The 26,514-nt window shown below is 36.6% G+C and overlaps 1 protein-coding gene across 4 annotated transcripts in view; it reads left to right on the plus strand.

The window, feature by feature from the left end:
* VPS41 (VPS41 subunit of HOPS complex) overlaps positions 1–26,514 on the plus strand; it is a 188,316-nt gene that overhangs the window by 78,194 nt on the left and 83,608 nt on the right. For 3 of the 4 annotated variants that reach the window (XM_054559067.2, NM_001133782.2, XM_063725581.1), the window contains 3 exon segments: positions 3,796–3,870; positions 12,882–12,944; positions 16,248–16,313. In XM_054559067.2, coding sequence (XP_054415042.1) covers positions 3,796–3,870; positions 12,882–12,944; positions 16,248–16,313 — 204 coding nt within the window. 4 annotated transcript variants of the gene reach the window in all.

Raw genomic sequence — 26,514 nt, forward strand, 5'->3', positions numbered from 1 at the left:
AAAAGTTTTTTTTTTTAAATACCATGAATGGATATTGAGTTTCATCAAAAACTTTTTGTAGCCCTTGAGATAATTCTATGATTTTTCTCTTTTATCAATATAGAAAATTAGCGTTTATAGGTTAAATCAGCTTTGTATTTTTGGAATAAACTTGGATTTTCTCTATAGGCTGGCTTTGTTAATCGTTTCTTTAGGATTTTTTCATTTATGTTTGTGGGTAAGATTTACTTGTACTTTTTCTTTCTCCTAATATTCTTATTGAGTTTTATTATTATAAGGTTATCCTGGTCTGGTAAAATGGGTTGAGGAGCATTTCCTTTTTATTTTTTTTCTCTGGACGAATTTATGGTGAATTGGAATTTTTTATTCTTTGAACATTCTCTCATGAAGTTAATATTCTAGTGAGGGAGTTTGAAAACAAATAAGTAAAAGATATACTAAGATAGTGGCAAGTGCTAAGGAGACAAAACAAAAGCAATGAGGAGTTATGAAATGTTTGGGTAAAATGTTGACCTTTTAGATTGGTTGGCCAGATCTCACTGAGAAGATGATTACCAGCACAGAGTAGGCAGAAAAGCATTCCAGGCACAGGGTGGACAAATGCAAAGGCCTTAAGGCTGGAGAAGCAGCAAAAGGTCATCAGGACTGGAGTAGAGAGAACCAGGGGGAGAGGGGATGAGGTCAGAAGTTGGAGGGAGGGCAAAGGCCAGATAATTTAGCACTGTCAGGTCATAGTAAAATTTTGGCTTTTTTCTTGAGATAGGAGGCCATTGGAGGGTTTTAAGCAAAGGAATGACTCTTATCAACCTGTTAACATAGTGTCACTTTGCAGACTTGCTGAGAATAGATTTCTAGTAGAGTTAGGGCAGGAAAAAGTCACCTAGTTAGGAGACCATTAGGGTAATCCATATGAGAGTGATGGACTAGGATAGCAGCTGTAGGGGTGGTGAAATGTGGTCCGAGTCTGAATAAATTTCATCAGAAGAGGTGATAGGAGTTGTGAAAGATTAGATATAGAGTGGACATAAAGACAGGAATCAAAAGTGACTTGAAAGTTTTTACCCAGATCAACTAGAAAAAAGTAAGCAGAAGGCATTAACTGAGGTGGGGAAACCATCAGGACGAGCCCTTTCCAGAGGGAACATTGGGATCTTGGTTTTGGATATGTTTTAGATGAGGTGCATATTAGGCATCCAAGTACAGATATAAAAGAAACCATCTTAGATACTGGTCTGCAATAGGGAGAGGCCCCGCCTGGAGATAAAAATGTAGGAGTCATTCCATGGCTTGGAGAAAATACTATGTTTTGAGTATAGATGTAAAAAAGAAGAGGTGCAAGGACTGAACCATGAGATATGGAAGTCAGGAATTACCAGTGGTGCTACGTGCTCCAATTAGGTGAAGTAAGTTAGGATTGAACAAGGACCATTATGTTTAGCAACACTGGGGTCATTTGATCTCAAAATTTACAAGAATAAATACTTGAGAAAAGCCAAAGAAAATGTGAAAAATTGTGACTGAGACTTACTAGTTATCAGAACATACTATGTACACCCTCTATAATTAAATCAATGCTGAATTGATACAGAAATGGACAAAGAGACCATAACTGAACACTCAGAATGTTATGTGAAAATTAGCTGGACGTGGTGGCACGTGCCTGTAATCCCAGCTACTCAGGAGGCTGAGGCAGGAAAATAACTTGAACCCAGGAGGCAGAGGTTGCAGTGAGCTGAGATCGTGCCGCTGCACTGTAGCCTGGTGACAGAGCTAGAATCTGTCTCAAAAAAAACAAAAAAAAAAAGAAAGAAAATGAATTCTGAAATGTGAAAGACTTAGAAATAAAGTAATAACCATCATGCAAAAAAATAGGAGACCGTATATACAATGTCTGGATAAATATTATACCTCATACCCTAAAAATAGAAAAGAGCTCTTATAGATTGACAAAACAACAAACATGTTAATAGAAAAAAATGAGTAAGAGAAGTGACCAAGCAGTTTACAGAAGATCAAATTAATTGGCCAATAGACTTAAGAAAAATGGTTAAGTTTATTAGTAGTCAGGGAAATGAATCAATGAATATTGATCGTTGGCAGAAAAAAAGTGAAAAAAAAAAAACCCTTCTATTGCTAATAGAGGTACGTGGGAAAAAGGATTCTCTTACCTTAGAGGTATGATTTTTTCCCCCATAATGTTGCTAATGTGATGGCACAAATGGTTTCCATTCAGTGAGAAACTTGTTATAATGGAAACTTTGTTTATTTGCACTGGGAATGCTATTGTGTGGCATGCATAGCCCTTAGTAGCACTGTGGCTTTAGACCACTCACATAAATTCTTGAAGCCTCATTTTCACCATTGTGAGATGGAGATAACCAGCCTTAGCTGACTGCTTTCCTCTGGGGTTGAATAACAGATCTTGTGTATGCCAGGTCTTTGCAAATGATATAATGTGATTTACAGAATATTAGGATACGCCATGAGCTTTTCAATACCAGAGTCCCAGGAACAAATTACATAAACATGTATATAGAAAGAAAATCTACTAAGTGTAACTTGCAGTAAAGAACAACTTTGTAAAGAAGGCTTGATGTCTTAGTTGCTTTCATTATTGGATCTCAGTTTTCTGAGCATAGAACAATGCTGTCCAGTAGAACTTACTGCAGTGATGATGTTCTGTGATCTGTATGCTTTCCAGTACTAGTCACATGTAGTCGTTGAACACTTGGCATGTGCTAGTGCAACAGAGGATCTGATTTATCAAATTTTAATTTAACTTTCAGTTTTAAAGGCTGCATGTGGACAGTACCATATTGAACAGGAAACCTAGGCTGCACACACTTACTAAATTATAATTTGAGGCAGCTTACAACCAGATGCCAAAGAAATTACAATCAGAGGTAGGTGCAGTTTATATTTGCCAAGACTAAAATCGATATTAAAAAAATGTAGTTTGATGAACTCAAGATCTGAATAAGGAAACTATTAACAGAAGATATTCAGTTTGAGGAAGGAATTTATTCAAAGACTGTAGAAGTTGAACATTTAGACTTCTCAGCCACAAGTCCAGACGTGCTGGCCTAGGTGCTTTCCCAGATCAGCTTTTGCTTTCTTTGTAGATTCCTTGCTGCCCAGTGCAGTATTCTTCACTCCTTCGAGGTTGTAGTCCTGGCTCCTCTCTTTTCTTTGTTTTGATTCCCTGCTATGAGCTTCAGTTTATTCTTCTACAAAATGGATCAAATATCTATCTTCAAGGAACCTTTACTCTTCTAACATTCTAGGAACTTTAAGGAGCTAGCTTATTTTTCATGGACTGCATCTCAGGGGTGTCGCTCATGTGGTGATTTAGGTATCAAGATGAGAAAGGATTTTGTAGCCAGGAGTCTCATCCTCCACGTCAAAATGTCTTTCCGCAGCATCAATCAGTGGGTGGCCTTTTTGAGGTCTGGGAGCCTTGGTCTGCCCTGACCTTTGCCTACTTGATCTGAGATATTTTTCAGTTGAAGATCCCACATTCAACTTTGCATATTTCCATTTATTTTATCATCAAGCCAAACCATTTTAAGGCTAAATATTTTTTAAAAACTACTCTGCAAGCTCATGTTGTAGCTGCTGTAGGCTTACTTTTCTTCTCATAGTTAGTTTCTACTGCGCTTTGTGTAAGATAGTTGGAAACTGTCGTTATTTAAGAAGAAAACAAAGAGCTTACTGTTTTACAAAGAGCAAAGACATTTGATTGTTGATATGTATTTTCCTGAAGTTTTACACATCTTTTTGTCTTTTTCTTTTTAGAGTCCTGTGAAGATAAATCAGATTAGCTTGGATGAAAGTGGAGAGCACATGGGCGTGTGTTCAGAGGATGGCAAGGTATGGCAAGGATGTGGTCATGCTGAGAGTTCTGCTGTGGCACCAGCCCCAGGTGATCGGAATAGCACCTTGCTTTCTGTATACCTGCACTAAGACAATCTTGATTATTCTTTCTGAGTATTGAACTTGCTTCTGATTGGTCATAATTAGAGTAAAATATATTTTGCACAAATGTGCCTTAGGAAAAGTAATTACAAGAATGTCAATAATGTAACTAGTATTAAGCTGATTAACAGCTGTGGAAGGGTGACATGTCACCTTAATCATTACTACCGTGGCACTTCTACTTCAGTGACTAGTCTGCAGTTCCTGCAAGACAGTAGTTTAATGCCTTTCTGCCATAAATCCACAAAATTGGATTTTGTGGGCATGATTTCTGTGGGCCAGTGGTTTTCATTTTCACACACAAGTTATGAATGTTTCTCTTGAATTATAGAATCTTTTGATAAGCAATCATAGTTTATCAGAAGAATAAAGTGTCTTACAATGGCCACATTAAATAAATGTAAAATCAATATATGTACAGTTTTCTAAAAACCTGGCGCCTACTTCCTCGACCAAGGACATACATCATTTGTGCAGTGTATAACTAACAATTATCAGTGCTTCTTGCTAATGTTGAGCTGTGACATTTAATGGTTGTGGTGATTGATTTTCCACTTATAAGAATGTCTTTTTTGTTTTTAAGTCGATGGAAATCTTTTCTATTGTTGGTTTGCAATGATAAAATCCTAATGCACAGTGTATTTAAGCTACTTTTCTAAAATAACAGTTTGAGAGAGTGCATTAAGAATCATTATAGATCTTTACATATTCCTCACTGAGTAAAGCAGATTTCCTAATCTAATTTTGTATTTTTTATGTGCCCTAAATTCAGTGGGCCATTAAGATGGGTAAATTAAAAACAGTATACTCAGTGTAAAAGAGATATACCCATTTAATCTGTTAACAAAAGGCAACATGAAGTCTCTTGACATACAAGAATGCATTTTATATATCTAAGCCTAATGTTGCCCAAAGAGTCTTTTGAAACAGTAATTGGAACACTAGTGCTTTTCAAAAAGCACTGTCAAATTTTACAGTACTTTCAGAAATTCTGAGATTGTCATGATTATCAGAGAGAGATGAGGGAGGAGTTGGTTTGTGCAGAAATTGAGAAGAATTATCCACACCGCTGAAACATTTTTTGTGTTCATGTATTTGTAAAGAAAGATAATCTTCATTTTGTTTTCTTAAAGGTGAGGAATTCCTTTTGGGCTGTTATCCATTTGACCAAACTAATTTGTTGAAAGATAGTACTCATTTTTATTAAAAATTGGAAACGAATTTTTACTAAATACTTCATCTAGGAATTTTCAGAGCTTTAAATGTTGAAGAATTGTTATTTAATGCACCAAAGTGGAATATGTTAGCTACTCCATCTGGTGGATAAGATGAACCTCAGATTATCTCATGGTACCCTTCTTGTCAAACACCTTTGGTTTCCTATTATGGTAAAATTTATAGCTGCCTATTTTGGTGTGGAACCATGATATATTTTCAGAAATAATATTCCTGTATTTTTATTAACATTGATAGAATTGAAAATAAATCTTTTAGTACACATACTTATATGTAAACTACCCCCTTACCATGGGTTAGTCAGTATTGTGAAAATTGAGAAGCTAGTATAGAATGATTTGGTAAAGTGGTTGGTGATGATAAAAACATAAAGACATTACACAAACACATTCCAGATATCTAAATCTAATGCATCTTTAAATAGGTTTTGTGGGTATTTTTTCCTTTCTTCAGTGTGTTAAGGCTCCTAGATAAATAATTATTTATTAGGTTATTTCAAGGATAACCTTTGATATTTGCATTCAGTTTTCAAGTCGTAATTCCAGCAGTTGTTTAAAATTTACTCCGTTTATTCAGCTAGTGCTCATTTTCAATCTTTTTTTGTCATGACTTTTCTACAGTTCTACATTTTGAGACACACACATATATCGTGTGTGTGTGTGTGTCTGTGTGTGTGTGTTCAGTTTCAGTTTACTGGCATATGTTTCTAGAAAACTTTTAGGATAAGTACATACAAGGTTTATTTTGGGATTTCTTGCATATGTTGCTTTCATATGTAAACTATAGTATAAAATTCGGGGTTGGAATATTTTCTCTCAAAATTTTGGAGATGTTGCTCCCTTTTTTCTGACATTTATTTGTGTAGACATGTCTGAAGCCAGCCTACTTTTGTTCTTTTCTAAAACCTTTACAATTTTTTTTTTGGTCCTGCCTTGGAACTTGGACTAATAATAATAATTACAACAAGAACAACAACAGTAATAAATGGTCTGTGTAATTCAGTTTGCTAAGTTGTGTCTAGTTCTGGTCTCTTTTCATTAATTTTGTCTGGAGCACAGTCAGTCCTTTTGATCCATACACTGAAGTATTGTTTTCATTTCAGAAAAGTTTAGTTCGGCCATAATTTTGATGATTGCCTCAGTTGCATTTGTTTTCATTTCTTCAAAGAAATTCAATAATATAAAGCTGAAGGCAATATCGCTTAGAGGCTAAGAGCATAGCTCTGTATTCCAGCTGCCTGGGCTGGCATTCCCACTCGCTGTGTGAAGTTGGGCATGTTGCTGGGCCTGGCAGTGCCTCCCTCTCCTCATCTTGGCAGTGGGAGGCCCCTGAGGAGTGTTGTGAGGTGCAGGGGATATGGTAAGCTGTCAGTTATGTATTAATTGTTTTTATTGCTAACCATTCATTTTTAATCCATTGCAGTCTGGCGTCTTCCTGTCTCTCATTCTTGTACCTGAACTTTTCAAGGCAAGAGGGTGAATGATTAAGCACTATTTACCCTTCTCCTCCTTTTGGCAATACATAGGTTGTATAGAAAATTGTTCATTCATATTGTGTGACGTCTCACACATATACTTTGCTTTCTCATTTTTAGACTTTTATTTCTGTGTAGTCAGGGAGAGTTGCTCTACTTGTTTATTCCCTTCACTGATTCACTTTTCTTCCAAAGTCAGTTTTGTGTCTTACTACTTCCTGGAGTAGATTTTTATTGCATTTTGCATTTTTAATTTATCTGAAATCTTTCCCAATTCTGTTTTCATATCAGCCTGATATATATTTAATTTTTTTTAAATTAGAACTTTTTGGCCAGTGCGGTGGCTCACACCTGTAATCCCAGCACTTTGGGAGGCCGAAGCGGGCAGATCACGGGGTCAGGAAATCGAGACCATCCTGGCTAACACGGTGAAACCCCGTCTCTACTAAAAATACAAAAAATTAGCCGGGTGTGGCAGCGGGCACCTGTAGTCCCAGCTACTCAGGAGGCTGAGGCAGGAGAATGGTGTGAATCCGGGAGGCAGAGCTTGCAGTGAGCCGAGATCACACCACTGCACTCCAGCCTGGGTGACAGAGCGAGACTCCGTCTCAAAAAAAGAAAATAAAAATATAAATAAATAAATAAACAAAAATTACTACTTTTTATATGCCATAGAGTGTCAGACGGGTGTTGTCTAGTGGTTAGCAGTGGAATTATCCTGTCACTTTTTAGCTGTGTGATGTCTGCTAAGTTATTTATACCTCTCTCTACCTCAGCCCATTTCCTTCCCTATAAAATGGGGATAATAACAGTACCTACTTAATTATTAGGAGGATTAAATGAGTTAATATATGTAAATTACTTGGAATAGAACCTAGAGCAGAAAAATCACTTAATAATTGTGAGCTATTATTATAATCATTGTCATCATCTTCCTGTTTTTCTGCTCCAGGTTCTTAGAGGTCTGATCTTCTTATTGTGGTTGCCAAACAGTTTTCTAGTTTTTTCTTTGGTTTCTGGTTAATATTAAGATATTTCTTAAAGCATGGTTTTTCTCCCTTTGAATCTTTGGAATGTTCTGCAGGACTTTTTTAATAGACCTTGGCTATGTTTTTGTTTGATTTGTTTATCCATTCCAGAACAGGGAGATCTCTTTCTCAACCTGAGTTAGCAAACAGATTCAGTGTCTAACTTGCCCTTGTTATTGTTTTGGGTATTTTAGAATCACCTTATTTCAGCAACAGGGACCCTAAAATGAGCTCAGTTTCCTGTAACTAGATGACGGCAGCTCTCTGCGGGGAACTAGAGGCTTCCGTCATCACTCTCTGGTCTCTTCTATCATCACTCTCTGGTCTCTGATAGTCAACCTGGGTGGAGAGTATGAAAACCAGCAATCTTGACTGCCAGAGTCCCTTTAGCTACCACTGGAGGTATAATGACAGTTCGCATGTCCACCCTATTCTGATTTTTAATGTGTTGTTGGGAAGCAGAAGTTTGAGAGAGGCTGTTACAAGGGAAGTCTAACTGGGAAGGTAATGTAGTACTCTGGCCACCTCCATCCTCTTTTCTCTGCATCAGGGCTGTTGCCCAGTGTTCTGGTTGGCAAATACATAGAGTTTCATGCTAAAGTGGAGAATGATTACATCCCTTACTGTTTCATGAGGGTAGGTTTCCTCTATTTCGGGTAACAAAATGTGTACCACATACTTCTAAGGTACTCACATGGCTCTCTGGTTTGTAGCTAATGAGAATTCCCCTAGGACTTTGCAGGAGCTTGGTTCTATGGCTCATTGTTATGAATTTTCTTTTTCCTTCATTAGGTATTTTTGTTAGCAGGTTCAGGCTAGTTGTTAGGGCTACTACAGGAGATACCATTTTCAAAAGGGTCCTCTCTCGTAACCTTTAATTATGTGATTCTTATCTCAGATGAGCTCTTCCCAAAAGCCGAGGGATTCCCTTCACAGATAAGTGTGATTTTCACGGACAAAATGGCAAAATAAAAAGGGAGAGAGAGGGGAAATAAATGAGAATTGTTTTGGATTTTATTAGCTTTAGTAGTATAACGTGTGAGCAGCTAGTTTGGCATGTCATAGTAGTGAAATGAACCAAAACATTGAAGGTTTTACAAATCACCCTTGTGCTGATACTGATAAAGCTTATGAGATTTGTCTCGTGAAGTTATATGTTTTTTATGTTGAAATAGAATATAAGAACAGTTGAGGAAAATGTTGCTCAGTTAAACATAGTAATAGAAACTGACCAGAGAGTTCTATTCTTGATTTGCCACCTTCAGCAGTTACTCCCCCAGCCCCTACTGTGGGTATGACAGTGACATTTTTGCTTCTGGCGAATTCTCAAGGATAGTGATGTGTATCGGTGCCTGTTTACTATGAACTTGTTTGATTTTGTTCTCTTTTTTGTTTATTCCTCTTTATCACTATACTATTATGCCTTCAATATGCATTTTTAATTTTTAAAGGGACATTTATCCTCAGCAATTCCTAATTTAATTTTCAGCATTACATCCACAGTCCTGGTATTTATCCACACATTTACTGATCTGTCAGTCTTTTTCTACAGGCTTATGCACCATTTGTTTACATCTCATATACTTTTCTACATAATAGAAATCACTTTTTTTCTAAAATTTCTTTATTCCATCTATAAGGCAAAAGGAAGTTTATCCATTTGAATGAATAATCAGCTTCATTTAATTTCAATTTCTGTCATAGAGTGCCCTTAATTCAAAGTCTGATATTCATGTTCTTTTCAGTTTGGCACATATTTAAGGCTTTTGAATTTTTTTTGTTGTTGTTCTATTCTACTCTTCTTACACTTTAGGTAAAAAGATATCTTTCTTTTTTGCAAATTTCAGTTTATCCTATATAAAGATAGCATGTAGAAGAATAGGATTTAGAAAATCCGGGTTCTGGTTCTAACTCTTCTGCTTATGATTTTTATGACCTTAGGCAAGTCATTTTTTCTACATAATCATCAGTTCAACAGGCATAATGGTATTTGCTCTCAGACCTAGCAGTTTTGCTATGAGGACCAAATGAGGAACAGCAGAACATTGCCAATTGTGCAGACTTCAAAAATACCATTTCACCTCACCAGAAAGTTTGAGTTTGTTTGTTCAGGGTGGGATTTGGCCATTAGTTTCCAGGAATTTTAACTGTACAGGTGTGTTTGAGAACCACTAAGGTAAAGCATGTTGACACATTTAGGGATGTAAGTTAATAGCAGTAGTATGAGATTTAGCACAAGACCATGCAGTACCTGACCTTATCATACTGAAAAGAAATAGATTAAGTTAGGAGAAGTTCAGCTTGCTAGTTGAGCAGGTGTTCATACTGAGGTAGCTTCATCAAGGTGGCCATTTGTTGATTCACTCCATTAAGATTCCCATGATTCAGGAACCTCCTTCTTTTCACCTGGTTTTCTTAGATTTGTTGGGGTCCATCAAGTTAAACTTCCCCAGGTAAAGTGAAACCCTGAATGCAGTGCTTTCCTTTTCTGCTTTTTAGCCATTATTTTATAAGATGTTTGTTATATTATCCTATGCCTATATATTTCCATAAAAGTAATGACTTTATAACCTCTGAACAATGAGAAGCAGGTGATGGGGGTGGGGGCATATGTGTATTTGCCATGTGAAGAATACATTTCAAGGCCAGCCTCAGGAAAAATGAAATTTCTTCTGTTTTACATTATATTATCTCCTGTTTGTAGAACCCAAATAACAAACTTGGCACAAGTATATGAAAACGGTAGTTACAAAATGAGTGGATGGTCCCCAAAACTTTAACTTTTAATGCATGAATCTATTTCCCAAAATTATAACATAAGTGAATTTCCTGCTTGGGGCTTGAAAGAATGAACCACTCAGAACTTACCAAGATTAAAATAAGAAGAAATTGAAAGTTTAAGTAGTCCTATATTTATTTTTCAAATAGAATTTATAATTGGAAACCTTTTCGCAAAGAAACTATCTTAGTCCATTTGTGTTGCCATAACAAAATACCTTAGACTGGGTAGTTTATAAACAACAGAAATTTATTTCTCACAGTTCTGAAGGCTGGGAAGTCTAATTTCAAGGTGCCAGCATTTGGCATCTGGTGAGGGCTGCTCTCCTTGCTTCCAAGATGGCGCCTTGTTATTGTAACTTCACATGGCAGAAGGGATGAGTGATGTGTCCCTGTGTGGCAGAAGGCAGAAGAGCAAAAGGGCTAGCTAGTTACCTCAAGCTTTAGCTAGTTACCCCAAGCTTTCTTATAAGGGCACCAATCTCACCTATGAGGGCTCCACCTTCATAACTTAATCATTCACTAAAGGCCCTACTTCTTAATACCATCACCTTGGAGGTTAGGTTTCAACACAGTGAATTTGGGGAGAACACATACATTCAGACCATAGCAAAACCATGAGACCTAGATGGCTTCACCAGTGAATTCCTACAAAAGTTAAAGAAGAATAATACCACTATACTAGAGACTAGAAAGACAGTGAACACATTCCAATGTTGGGAAATAGTTCTCATTGGCTCTAGTACTATTTGTTAGCTCCAAGCATTTGAGATCTCATGGAATTCTCATGCTGAGAGTATAAATAACCATCACTTTGGAGGTTAGGTTTCAACGTAATGAATTTGGGGGAACACAAACATTCAAACTTTCTCATGGTGAGAGCATAATTAATTTGAAACCACTTTGTGAAATGGTTTGCCTATTAAATGTGAACATGCACATAACCTATGGCTCAGCAATTCCATTCCAAGTTATACACCCTTCATAAATATGTGTATAAGTCCACCAAAAGATTTGCAAAGCATGTTCTTAGCAGCAGTATTCGTGATAGCCCCAATCTGGAAACAACCTAAGTGGTCATCAATGGAAGATGGAAATGTGAATTGTGATATATTCATACATGAAATAATACACAGCAGTGGCAAAGAACCAGCCTCTACTATATGCAACAGTGTGGCTAAATCTCACAAAGAAAATGTTAAATAATGAATGAAATAAATCAGTGAAATAGAATATGATTCCTTACTTACAAAATTCTAACACCAGCACAACTTGTCCATGCCAGTAGCTTTGAGGGTAGTGATTAGTTGGAGGGTATTATTTACTGGAAAGGGAAACAAAGGGGCTTATTGGCTTCTATTTCTCGATCAGAGTGATGATTACAGGGATATGTTCATATCATAACAATTTGTCAAACTATAAATTTATGATTTGTATTTTTTTATAGCATGTGTTTTATATTTCAGTTTTGTTTTTGTTTTGTTGTTGTTAAGTAAAGCACTCAGAAAATATACTAAGTATGAATAAAGTAACCTGGAACAACTTTAAGGGAGACACTGATAAGCAGGAACTTAAATCTTTCATTTCTGTATTCTCAGTAGATTCAGCATAAGTTGTGAGTGAAGTGTGGTTCACCTAATCTCTTACCACACTGATCTACGTGGTTGGTTTATTTTATATATATGAGAGAGACTAAAAAAAATCTCCCCTTTCCTTTAAGGGATGAAAAAATAGTTCCTTTAGGGATAGCTTATGGAAGTTTATAAAAGAATATTAATAACTTGTTCAAATCTGTTTCATTGTTTTAATGGCATGCATTTAATACAATTTGTGGTGATTGAAGGGGAGCTCTATCCATGGAATGCTTATGAAAGCTTAATTGCAGCAAAGTACCCTCAACCTGATGGGATTTTCTTTTTTCTTTTTCTTTTTCTTTTTTTTTTTTTTTTGAGACGGAGTCTCGCTCTGTCGCTCAGGCTGGAGTGCAGTGGCGTAATCTCGGCTCTCTGCAACCTCTGCCTCCCGGGTTCAAGCAATTCTCCTGTCTCATCCTCCTGAGTAGCTGGGACTACAGATGCACGCCACCATGCCTGGCTAATTTTCATATTTTTAGTAGAGATGGGGTTTCACCATATTGGTCAGGGTGGTCTTGAACTCCTGACCTTAGGTGATCCACCCACCTCGGCCTCTGCCTCTCAAAGCGCTGGGATTACAGGCGTGAGCCACCGTACCTGGCTGGTGGGATTGTTTTCATTAGATGTTTAATAGAGGTCACGGGGCCTTAAAATTATTAAATGTTCTACTTTTCTTATTGATAGTATGTGTTCATACTGATTCTAGCCTTCTCTATTGCTGTCATGGTGAACTGATACAATCCATTTTCTTTGTAGGTGCAGGTATTTGGACTGTATTCTGGAGAAGAATTTCACGAGACTTTTGACTGTCCCATTAAAGTAAGTATTCAGCAAGTTTTACTTTTTCTAAGGGTTTTCTCAAGTAAGGCAATATGGATTACAGTAATTTGAACATTACCACTTCTGTATTAATTTTGTCAGTAAGTGTCTGTTCAACACTTCAGATGTACTGGATACTATTTAGATGCTGTGAAAGAAGACAGAATGTGTATTTTGTGACTGTGATCTCAGTCTGTCTTCAGGGGTATTTTATTATAGTGACTGAGATCACACACACACACACACACACGATCTGTGATAAAAGACTCAAAGAGGTAGAAATAATATTAAGCGTTCCAAAGCTGAAAGGAATCACTTTTAGCTGTTCTTGTCAGTGATGGCTTCATTGGTGGAGTGATGTTTAACTTGGCTTTAATAAATGGAGAAGGACTGATGAGAGAAGCTGGTTTTTCATGTGGAAGAACAACATAATAGAAATGGAGAGGCTAGAAAGTTCACCTTGTGTTCAGGAAATGGCAAATTGTCCAATTTATTTGGTACATAAAAGACTGATTTCACAAGAGAATGTGGAGGAAGATTGGGCTGGCTTTACATTCAGGCTAAAGAATTTGGACTCCATTTGGTAGATAACTAGAAATTACTGAATATTTAAGAACAAAGTAAATAAACTGAGCTAAGCTTTAAGAAAATTAATACAGTGACTGTATACAGTATTGATTGAAGGACAGATAAGAGTCAAGAGGACTAGTTTTAGATAAAAATTATGGTAGTTCAGGTGTCTATTATAGTTGTTGAAGGAAGAGGTCATTTATTTTTTTTGACTTGTTTATTCAAACATTTATTGACCAGCAGGTAAAGGAGAGATAGGGTCTGATGTATGTTTTAAAAAGTCGAATTTGCCAGAGTGGGGGGTGATTTAAACAGGAGAGTGATTGGGGACAAAAGACAATTTAGAAGCCTAATATAATACTCTAGGCAGGGCATTACAGGATCTCAATGAAAAGAATGATAGTGAGTGTTCAAGATGGAATGGATGAAATGTATTTGGACAGTCTGTGCTAAATAGACTTAGCGAGCCTTAGTGATGGCTTGGATGAGGGTGATGAAAGGTGGAAGAGCTCAGGGTCAGTTCAGGTTCTCGCTTTGGGGATGGGGTGTGGGATGCCATCAGTTGCAGTAGGGTATGTTTGAGTAAGGACATGGCTAGTTTGGTCCTGAGTTTAGATAAGTGTAGTACATCAGGTGGGGATGTTACGGAGGTTTTGGAAACATGAATATGGGCCTCAGGGTGGAGATTGGCCCTTAAACACAAACGTGATAACCATTATTGAATAAGGTGAAGCTATTTTTAAAGATATTATCCAATTTAGAGCTGTAGAGTGAGAAGAGAAGACTGATGGTGAAATTCTGGAACACTCTAACTTGGATACTCAGGCTGTGGAAGAAAAAACAGCAAAGGAGTCTAAGAAGAAGCAGTTGGAGGGACTGTAAGGAATTCCGAAGAGTGGTGTCAGAGAAGCCAGGGGAGAGAGGGTTTCTACAAGGTGGAAGTGGTCAGCAGTGTCGAATGCAGTGTGGAGATTAAATAGGGGGAAGGACTGAAACAAGGGCATTCTATGTGGTGATTATGAAATTACTGGTGACCTTGCTGAGGACTCTTTTCAGAGCAGGAGGGTCACTATACATGAAGGAATTAATTGGAGGTGAGGAAGTAGAAACAATCAGCAGAGACTCTTCTTTCAAGAAATTTGGTAATAAAGAAGAGAGATCATCTGGTAGAGAGAGGAGCCATGTCCTGGGAAGGTTTTTGCCGATCATGTTTTGGTTCATGGCAAAAACCAGTAAAGAGGAAAAGGTTAAAAATAAAAGAGAATGCTTCTTGGGGCAGCACTAAGCAATGAGATCAACAGCTTAGATGGGGAAGATAATCTTGGAAAGAGTCCTAGACCCTCTGCCTGTGAAACAGGCATGAAAGAAGTGGACTGAGCCTAGCTATTGCAAGTTAGACAGTGAAGGAGGAGCACTTGTGGGCAATGACCCTGACGGCTTTATTTTCTTACATCTGAAGGGAAGAAAAGGGTAACAATGTGTTTGAGGAGCAGAGGAGATGTTTGGAATCAGTCACTGATCTACAGTTATGCATTACGAGAGAGCTACGGGGAGATTTTAAGAATGTGAAACAATAGAATGTGTGAATCCCTCAGTACTGATATTGAGGATGGATTAGGAAAGTGTTGAAGGGAAGAAGGGCTAACCTGGGAGGTAGGAGTGGTTAGAGCAATGAAGGATCATATGCTAAGCCTTAAAAATGACATTGTAGGAAGAGGAATCTATTCCATTGTAGGAGGGAAATGTGTCGATTAATACAAGTATAAAATATGTTTAATTGACGGTATATAGAAGTATAATTGTGTGAGATTTTGTGTGTGTGTTTACCTAAAAAAAATTCTCTATGTTAAATTAGAAAAACACAAAATTAGTTAAGTTGGTGATTTCATGGGTGGTTTGGGGATAAAGAGAGAAGGAGGTGGAGTCTATGCAAGCTTACAGCCACAGCAGATGAGCTCCAAAGATGGAGGTACACTGAGTGGAGCCACGAGGGCTTTTGTTTTCACCCCCTCCCCAAAATGTTAATGATGTTATGTAATCATAAAGCCCTTGCAGATGAAGGAAACAGTAACAAGGGTGGTGGAGCAACCTCAAGAGAAACCTGGGTAGCAAGGGGCTGGAGAAAGATTGGATGAGTGGGAAGTAGATGAGAATCAGGGGAACAGGTTGTATGTAAAAAGGTAAGTCCTGAACGGTTAGCTCTTTGGGCTTGTAGCTCTGTTCTCTCTCCATTGATGGGGTCTTGGTGTAAGTGGGCTAAACGTCTGGGAGGCTGCATTGCCACTTGGTGCCATCTATCATTGAGAGGCATCTTGGACAAGGAGTTAGTTGGCTTCTTTCTCTGTTTTTTTTTTTTTTGTCTGTTTTGTGTTGTTTTCTGTAAATTGTACCCAGTTAGAAACAGTTGTGACATCTTGCTGCCTTGACCAACCTCCCTTGACCTCCCTTGCTGCCTCTATACAGGGACATCCACTTATAGGGGTCCTCAGCCAGAAACTAGAACTGACGTATCCTACTCTTTGAGCTTTGACCTGGCTTCAGAGAAGAAATCTTTTCACGTAAGAAGAAAACTCAGATGTCATCAGTTGTTGTAAAATATGATTTGAATATATTACTTCCTACCAAGGTTTCAGGATAATTTTTAGATCATGCTGCTTGAACTGTGTCAGGGGTTTTCATTCTGTGCATTAGCCATGACTCCTAAACCAGAGTTGGGTTCTGTTTCTCTTGTAGATTATTGCTGTGCACCCACATTTCGTGAGATCCAGCTGTAAGCAGTTTGTGACCGGAGGGAAGAAGGTAAGTGCTGTGTGTCTCTACCTTGATATGTAGCCTTGAGGGGTGTTGTGTGTTTACTCTGTAATTTATCCTTAATGTTTTTATGTCTGGCTATTCATTAGGAGAAATTCGAGAAAGACAAATGTAATGAAATCTGATGATCATCATCTCTTGGGGGAGTTGTGGCTTCAGTGTTTCTCACTACATTGTTTTTTTTGTTGAGACGGAGTCTTGCTCTGTTGCCCAGGATGGAGTGCAGTGGCGTGATCTTGGCTCACTGCAGCCTCCGCCTCCCGGGTTCGAGTGATTCTTCTGCGTCAGCCTCACGAGTAGCTGGGATTACGGACGCCCACTAACATGCCTGGCTAATTTTTGTATTTTTAGTGGAGATGGGGTTTCACCATGTCTCTACTAAAGACATGGCCTGGCTGGTCTCGAACTCTTGACCTCAGGTGATCTGCTCTCCTCGGCCTCCCAAAGCCCTGGGATTACAGGCGTGAGCCACTGCGCCCAGTCTCTTGTTGCATTTCTTTGAAGTAGATATAGGACAAGAAAATAAGAGAGCTGTTACATCTAGAGCTTTGAAACATTGCCCCTTCCACAAAAAAGAGGCAGCATTTAAAAATAACAAAAGCACACTTAAACTACTGATTTTTTTTTTTTTTCGATTTTTTTTTCCCTTGTAGAAAATCTCTTGCAGGCCTTGATAAACTTTTAGAACAGTTATGGTTACTCTTCGCTGATATGTTCGTGGCACATTTTATTATCTCAGTGCTATTTAAAAAATAAGAGATTGGGCTGGGCATAATGGTGGCCCACTCCTGTGATTCCAACACTTTGGGAGGCCAAGGTGGGAGGATCACTTGAGGCTGGGAGTTTGAAACCAGCCTGGGCAACAGAGTGAGACCCTGACTCTACAAAAAAATTAAGAAATTAGCTGCGTGTGGTGGTATGCCTCTAGTCCTAGCTATCGAAGAGGCTGAGGTGGGAGGATCACTTGAACCTAGGAGGTTGAGGGTGCAATGAGCTATAATTGCGCCATTGCACTCCAGCCTGGGTGAAAGAGCGAGACCCTGTCTCTTAAAAAGTGTAAAGAGAAATAAGAGAGAAAAACTTTCATATATTAATATTTTTCTGTTTATAGATATAGTAAATTCTCAAAGAATCTGTCTGCTTATAGAATAAGGCAAATTCGTTTTTTTTTTCTGCTTTTATTACCTAGAGATATTTTAAAGACTATTTTTATAATAAATGCTATCACCATACTGGAACTCCGAATATTATTTACTATTCGGTTTGGAGCCAGTGAAAAGGAAGTAGTCTGTAGCTATTTCTGTAGTAGTATAGAGCTATGGAATGGCTGCTTTGAGGCCCAGCTACTAAATGCTTTTAAATGTTTATGATACTTATCTGTCATTTTCCCTTGGTTCAATAGTTAATAGAATGATAGGGCAGGAAAACCTTCTGGTCATTACATGACTCGTTGTAATGAGTGGCAGGTTGGTAGATCCTGATTCCATTCCACGACATAAAGCTAAGATGACGCCAGTTCTGATTTCTGTTAGAGAGCCCCTCCTTCCCCCATCTCACAGCCCATTGTTATCCTTAGGCTGTAGTTGCATTCACCTTATGTTAAAATGTCCAGGGGACTAATTAGTAGTAATTACAGACCTAATTTCACATTCCCTAGCTTAGATCTGCAGCTGATCCACTCCTGAAAAAATAACTGCCTTACTTGTCTTTGTCTTTGTCAGCCTCAGAAAAGAGTAGCATTAACATTCCTCTCGTATTTCTTCACTAAACATTTGTTGGGTTAAGAAATTTTATGTATGATTGTATTAGGGTTCTCTAGAGGGATAGAATTAATAGGATTGTGTGTGTGTGTGTGTGTGTGTGTGTGTGTGTGTGTGTGTATAGAGAGAGAGAGAGTAGTTTATTAGGGAGTATTAACTCACAAGATCGCAAGGTGAGGTCCCACAATAGGCCGTCTCTGCAAGCAGAGGAGCAAAGAAGCCAGTCTGAGTCCCAAGCTGAAGAACTTGGAGTCCGATGTTCAAGGGCAGGAAACATCCAGCATGGGAGAAAGATGTAGGCTGGGAGGCTAAGCCAGTCTAGTCTTTTCATGTTCTTCTGACTGCTTTTATTCTGGCCATCCTGGCCAGATTAGCTGATTAGATTAGATTGTGCCCATGCAGATTGAGGGTGGGTCTGCCTCTCCCAGTCCACCAACTCAAATGTTAATCCCCTTTGGGCAACACCCTCAGACACACCCAGGAGCAATACTTTGCATCCTTCAATCCAATCAAGTTGACACTTGTTATTAACCATCACAGTGATAATAGCATAAGTTCACATAGCTGAAATTTAAACCCAGGTGTTCTTATTTAAAACTCAGTAAGAATAAATAATTTTTCTTTTTTTTTTTTTTTTTGAAATGGAGTCTTGCTCTGTTGCCCAAGTTGGGGTGTAGTGGCATGATCTCTGCTCACTGCAACCTCCACCTCCCGAGTTCAAGGAATTCTCCTGCCTCAGCCTCCCAAGTAGCTGGGACTACAGATGCCCACCACCCTACCCAGCTAATTTTTGTATTGTTAGTAGAGACAGGGTTTTACCATGTTGGCCAGGCTGGTCTCAAACTCCTGACTTCAGGTGATCCGCCCACCTCGGCCTCCCAAAGTGCTGGTATTACAGGCATGAGCCACCATGCCTGGCTGAATAAAGAATTACATTTTATTTAATTCTCACTGGGAATGGTCACTGCTTTTTGTTTTAAATGACTTAAAACAACAAACATTTATTATCTCGTACTTAGAAAATTCAAGAGTGGCTTAGCTGTTAGTCCCTGGCTGAAGGTTGCTCATGAGGGTACAATTGGGATATTGGTTGGAGCTGCCAATATCTGAAGGCTTGTCATCTGAAGGCTTGACCGGGGCTGGAAGGTCAGGTTCTAAGATGTCTGCTGCCTTCTTAATAATCTGCTATACACTTAGAATATTGATAAATCACTTTGGTTTAAATATTTCCCTAACATGTAATGGATGCAGTTTTGATTTTCAGTTTCCAATTTCAAGAGTTAGAGATTTTACAGTTGTCCCCTATTTCTTGAAGGTATTAGAATAAAAGAACATACCAGAGATAATATGAGTGTTGATGTCCATGTGGTAGGACTGAAGATCTGGAGGAGAGATTTTGCTGTGTTGGTTTGTGTTTGTTTTTTGTTTTTTGGTTTTTTTTGAGACAGAGTTTTGCTCTGTCGCCCAGGCTAGAGTGCAGTGGCGTGATCTCGGCTCACTGCAAGCTCCGCCTCCCGGGTTCACGCCATTCTCCTCCCTCAGCCTGCTGAGTAGCTGGGACTACAGGCACCTGCCACCACACCTGGCTAATTTTTTGTATTTTTAGTAGAGACGGGGTTTCACTGTGTTAGCCAGGATGGTCTTGATCTCTTGACCTCATGATCCACCTGCTCGGCCTTCCAAAGTGCTGGGATTACAGGCGTGAGCCACCACGGCTGGCCTGTGTTCTTTAATAATCATTGTATTCGTGAAGTTTAATAATTGCTTTTCTGCTGCAAGGGATATCTGTAGTCTCATCAAGTTTGCCACATTAATTCTGCTGCATGAATGTCTTGTCTCCCTGTAGGATGTCTGGGTTAACTGTGTCAGTAACATATTCTTCATCCTTTTACTTAGCATTTGATATTATTTGCAGACATCCATAGAAAGGACAGTGTGCATGCAGCAGTCTGGGTCAGAGTCCATTGAGTAGATCCATGAGCAGTGCAGGAACAGCAGAGTAATCTAGCATCTAATTGTTGGTAAGGTAACATGGGAAGAGCTTGGAATTTATAGAAAGTTGGATATTGTGATAAGCAATAAGATAAGTAGAATTCAAAAAATGCTGAACAGGCAGAACATCAGGGGTTTGGTTTGTCTCTTTGGTTGTCAGTGACTACTTGACAAGCTGTTCTATGTTCAGTCTTCTATGAGAGAAATTTTTTTTTCTTATTCAGTTCTCCAAAAATGCATCTGTTGACATCTCATTCCAAGCACACAGAAAAAAATGTTTATATGTATATAAAATGAGAGTAAAATAAAAAGTTAAGGTCATCTGGTGAAAAATTGAATTAAAAATGATTTTATTATTAACTTAGACATTCGGGACTAAAATAATTTAAAAGAAAAAACGTACACTGAAGAGCTTAGTATATTGTATGTAAGGCTTAGTATATGGGGCATGAGAAAAGCACATGTATGATATTTTAAAGCAAGGAATCCTGTGATTACCCATGTCAGTGTAAGTAATTGGTATTAAGTCATCTATTTTTTAGATGTTTTAAAATAGCTTAATTGATACATAATTTGCATACCATGAGGTTCACCAGATGATAGTGTGCTGTTTAGTGGTTTTTAATATATTTACAGTGCTGTGCGACCATCAACATAATCTAATTTTAGAACACTTCCATCACCCCAAAAAGACACCTCGTACCTATTAGCAGTCACTCCCCATCTTTCTTCCTCCCCTCCTCTCATCCCTAGGCAACCACTAATCTATTTTCTTTCTCTATAAGTTTTCCTATTCTGGATTTTTCATATAAATGGAATCATGTAATATATGGCCTTTATGTTTAGCTTCTTTCCTTATTTTTCTAGGTATATCAGTGTTGTGGCATGTATCTGTATTTCATTCCTTTTTATGTCCAAATAACATTTCATTCTATAGATCTATCATGTTTTATTCATCCATTTATCACTTGATTGACATTTGGATTGTTTCTACTTTTTGGCTATTATGAATAATGCTGCTATGAACATTTTTGTACAGCTTTTTGTGGCTGTGTGTTTTCATTTCTCCTGAGTATGGAATTGTTGAATCATATGGTAACTCTATGTTGGACATTTTGAAGAATTGCCAAACCGTTTCCCAAAGTGATTGTTCCATTTTACATTCTCATCAGAAATATATGAGGGTTTTAATTGTCTACATTCTCACCAATATTCATTTTATTTTCTCTTTTTGATTATAATCACTCTGGTATGTGTTAAGTGATATCTCATTGTGGTTTTGACTTTCATCTAATAACTGATGATGTTGACCATCTTTTCCTGTGCTTATTGGCCATTTGCATGTCTTCTTTGGAGAAATGTCTATTCAGATTCTTCACCTATTTTTTAATTGGAGTTTTTTTTATTATAGAGTTGTAAACTTTAAAAATAAATTCTGGGTAGATATTCCTTATCAGATACATGATTTGCAAATATTTTTTGCCAGCCTATGAGTTGTCTTTTCACTTTATTGATGGTATCCTTTGAGGCACAGAAGTTTGTAACTTTAATAAAGTCACATTTATCTTAATTTTTTTTTATACTTGTGCTATTGGTGTTGTATCTAAGAGATCACTGCCTGTTGCCTCTTCCAAGGTCATGAAGATTAATGCTTGTTTCTTTTAAGACTTTTGTATTTTTTACTCTTAAATTAGGTGTACAATATATTTTGAGTTCATTGTTGTGTATGATGTAAGACAGGAGTCCAAATTTATTCTTTTGCATGTGAATATCCACTTGACCCAGCATCATTATTGCAAAGACTATTCCTTTCCCATTGTGTTGGGCCCTTTGTGGAAAATTGGTTAACCATAAATGTTAGGGTTTATTTCTGGACTCTGAATTCTACCAATCTATATAGCTATCTTTATGCCAGTACCCCTTTTAGGTTTCAAAGCCACTAATTTTTCTGTAATTAGTTATGGGATGGCAGATGAACTACAGATGCTCCTCAATTTACAGTTGAGGTTGTCCCGATAAACCTATTGTAAGTTGAAGATATTGTTAAGTCAAAAATGCATTTAATATACCTAACCTACTGAACATCACATCTTAGCCTGGCCTACCTTAATTGTAGTCAGAACACTACAGTTAGGCAAAATCATTTAACACAAAGCCTATTTTATAATAAAGTATTGAATGTATAATGTAATTTATTGAAGACTGAAAGTGAAAAATTGAATCATTGTATGGGTACCATCATAAAGTTGAAAAATCGTTAAGTCAAATAATCATAAGTCAAAGACTGTCTACTCTTAAAACTTTGGTTTGGGGTTCTTTCCCTTTAAAAAGCCATTATAGATCATCATTCTTTAAGGAAAACCTGTTTTTATTCCCAGTACAATCAAAGCACCCTAGGGTAATACAAGCAAATTATTTCCACTTACTAAAGAAGATATATATATGAGATCTATCTATCTATCTATATGTATGGAGGGGGGTGTGTGTGTGTGTATGACAAAACAAGTCTTTTGAAAGTGTGATAATAGTTTGTGATTTAGAATAATTTATTTTAAAAAGCCATTATAATTTATTTTACTTATGTTAAAGGCTTTAGAAACATGTAACTGTGTCCACAATTTAGTGACTTGTAACATACAAACTTTGATTTATTTGGATCCATTAAATTTTATCATGTAAATATGTATTTAGTGAGTACTAAAAAGTACCATTTACTTGATAAACTATAATTATCTGTTTGTGTATGGTTAAGTGGAGATTTTCAAAATGTGTATCAGCTTGGTGTGGTTTGCAGAAATATCCAGAGAATTTCCTTTTTCTACATGTTGTGTGGTATGTACTTGTAAAGATTATTTATGCTACATGTTTTTGACATTAGCGTGTTTTGTTTGTTTTAAAATAGATTTATTTAGTTGAGGTACTTTAGGATGTATTTTTCTAATTTCATTAAGAAATATATCTTTGATGTTAAAAACTAAAGGCATTTAGAAGGTTACATTAAGAAAGGAAGACTATTGTGAAATGATCACTTTCATTTTGAAAGTGTTCGCAAATTTTTAGGAGGAGCTGCTCTTTTTGTAACTGAGTTATAGACGTTTATATCTTTGAAAAATGAGATAACTACATTGGCTCAGTAGCTACTTCAATCCTTTCAGCTGCAATTTTAAACTAGGAGCATAAACTAGGCAGAACAATTTTGAAAAGCCCAACATTTAGCAAATGCTTATAACCTTGCAATAATCATATGTTATAGATATCAAGATCCCTCCTCTGTTGAGAACAGGTGGCAGATCACATAGGGGAAAAAGAGAATAAAGACATATATCAGATAACTGAGAGGTTACGACTTTCCGCCTTTAAGAAATAGTTTCATCTTCAAAAAATTGGAGCAAAGACTAGCCAAATGAAGGTGTAATGTGGAATAAAGACATTCTTAACCCTTAAGAACACTGATCTCTAGACTGACAGCCAAATAAATCATTGGAATTATATGCCACCTTCTACAAACAATGGGTTAAAGTGGCACAGAGACTAGAGGAACTAAGTAGAAAAGTAGAGGACCACTATGAGATATTCATGAAGTCATAAGAAAATTTGAGAGAGATGTCTATTAATATTTAATAGTTGTTTAATCTTATTACAATTTTTGATTCATATAAAAATTATTAAAGTAATTAGAACATACTTTTCAAAATAGTACTGCAGAACATAGCAATGTAGCAGAAGAAAACCTGAAACTGTAGTTTGACAGCTATTTCCTTTTTAAAGTTCTGGCTTCTTAGGTGTTTAGAGATAGCTCTTTATCCACCAGGGACTAGGACTAGGAGGCTGTAGTTCTGTCTGGCATAAACTTTTATTTTAGGTTTTCAAGCTATCTTCTTAGTAGTTGAATGCTATAGCTGGATTTATGGACTCCAGTGCTTGACACATGAGCATAAAAAGCTTATTCCATATTCTGTTTTGTTTCCATCTTGAAAAAAAAAAAGAAAGAAAAGAGCACATCTCTTAAAAGTGCCATTGGGGAGAGCTTTCAAACACGTGAACCAATGAATTTTTTTTGTAAGTGTAACCTTCTTGTGTAGCAAGAATTTTAATACAGGAGCATGGCAAATGAAGTTTCTATTTTAGAAATAAATCTGCCAAGTGAATCTTGTCTGGATTTTTTTTTTTTAATTGTCCAGCTTTCCCTGTCAGCAGGTAAGCTTTAGCTTCATAGGACCTTTACCTTTGAGCACTGAAATACACTTTATAGTAACTGGTTCTACTACTTTGACAAATCATTAAATTGTTGCGATGCCATTTGCAGTGGAGTTCATTTTTAGAAATCAGATAGTCAGCTGTTTGGCGTTATGGTGGGATAGAATGAGGGGACCTGGCCACAGGGACAGGTTGCTTTGTAAGCTGGAAAATGTCAGTCAGCAAACAAGGAAAGGACTGGAGTGAATGAAATGAGGAAGATTTGAAATGGCAAATTTTACTTGAAGGACAGAGATGGTAGTGTCAACCAGCTTCTGTAAGCTTCCAGCAGTGGTCTGCAAATAATAAATTGGATTTTGAATCTTTTTTGAAGGAGGATTCAATACAGGAAGCTTTTTATAAAACTGTAAATATTTTTAAAATTATTATTAAGATTATTTTTAAATTTTATTTCTTTTGCCCTTGTTATCAACATTTTTTTTCTAGCTTTATTGAGGTATAATTGACAAATTAAAATTTTATATTATATATAAAATATATATAATATAAAATATATAATATATTAAATATAAAATATAAAATATAAAATATAAAATATATATAATATAATATATATAAAATATATATAATATATAATATAATATAAAATATATATAATATATAATATAATATATATAATATACAATATATGATATATCATATATATAAAATATATGATATATCATATATAATATATTCTATAAAATATATATGATATATTATATAAAAAATATATATAATATATTCTATATAATATATATTTTACATAATATATAATATATTATATATAAAGATATTATATTTTATATATTATATTTTATATATAATATATATTATGTAAAATATATAATACATATAAAATATATAATATATAATATAAAATATATAATATATAAAATATGTAATATATAATATATATTATATATAAAATATGTATTATATATAAAATATATATTATATATAATATATATAAATATATATATATTTTATTTTTATTTTTAGTAGAGACGGGGTTTCGCTATGTTGGCCAGGCTGGTCTCAAACTCCTGACCTCGTGATCCTCCTGCCTCGGCCTCCCAAAGTGCTAGGATTACAGGCGTCAGCCACCATGCCCAGCCAAATTATACATATTTAAGTTATACAGTGATAATTTGATATATACCAAACGTATTTAGTATTTATTGTGAAGTGATTGCCATGTTTAAGCTAATTAACATTATCAGTTGCCTCACATAGTTACCATTTTTTTAGGGATGAGAATACTTAAAATCCATTAGTAAATTTTAAGTATTTAATACAGCATTATTAAATATAGTAACCATAGCGTACATTAGATCCCCGAATTTATTCATCTTAGAACTGAAAGTCTGTGCCCTTTTGGCCAACATCTCCCCATAGCTCCCAGTCCCCTGGCTACAAATCTTTTTAGAATCTAGATAATCCGGTGAGCCTTTTCTTACCACTGCCAGCCCTAAACATGAAGTGTAGGAGTACTTCCTCATGTGTTTGGTCATCTTTGGGTCAGATTGGAGCTGGGGTTTTGGTGGCTAGAAGGGTTTTGACATTAGCAGTTCCTCTCTGTCTCCTGTCCAGTGTTTGGATCTCTAGGATAATATTTCTGCAAGTTTTCAGATGCTCGATTGTAGCCTTCTACCTGAAACTTCTTCCCACATTACCATTGTAGTTTTCAAGTGAATCGTCTGAACATTTTTAAGAATTAAAATTAAGGCTTCCTAGTTAATTCACAATTACACCACAGGCAGCCACCAATCTAACGGTTGCCCGTTGAGGCATTGTAAATACATACCTTTATTTCTTCTAGGTACTGTGTTGTAAGTTATGGTTCCATTCCTAGAAATTTGTTTCATGCTGTCATTAATGTACCAAAATTGATTAAAAACCATTGATTAGTAGGAAGTAAAACGCAAATGTAATCTTCACAAACATTTTTTTAGATATGAAAAACCAAGCAATAAAATAGCTCTATTGTTAAAGTATTTTTTGGTGAGTTTTCCTATGTATACTAAGCTATCTGAGGCTAAAAAATAGAAATATAATGCTTAAATAAAAATCATTTTCAGTCTGAAAAACAGGTGTTCTTCATTGCTGATTGCTTTTTTGATGTCAATATGTAGGACTCCCAGAGTATTTGAATGGTATCTACAGTGGTCGGGATGGGAGAGTTGGGTCCATAGGAACTT

Source organism: Pongo abelii, chromosome 6 (genome assembly GCF_028885655.2).
Source record: "Pongo abelii isolate AG06213 chromosome 6, NHGRI_mPonAbe1-v2.0_pri, whole genome shotgun sequence".
NCBI classification, from domain to species: domain Eukaryota; kingdom Metazoa; phylum Chordata; class Mammalia; order Primates; family Hominidae; genus Pongo; species Pongo abelii.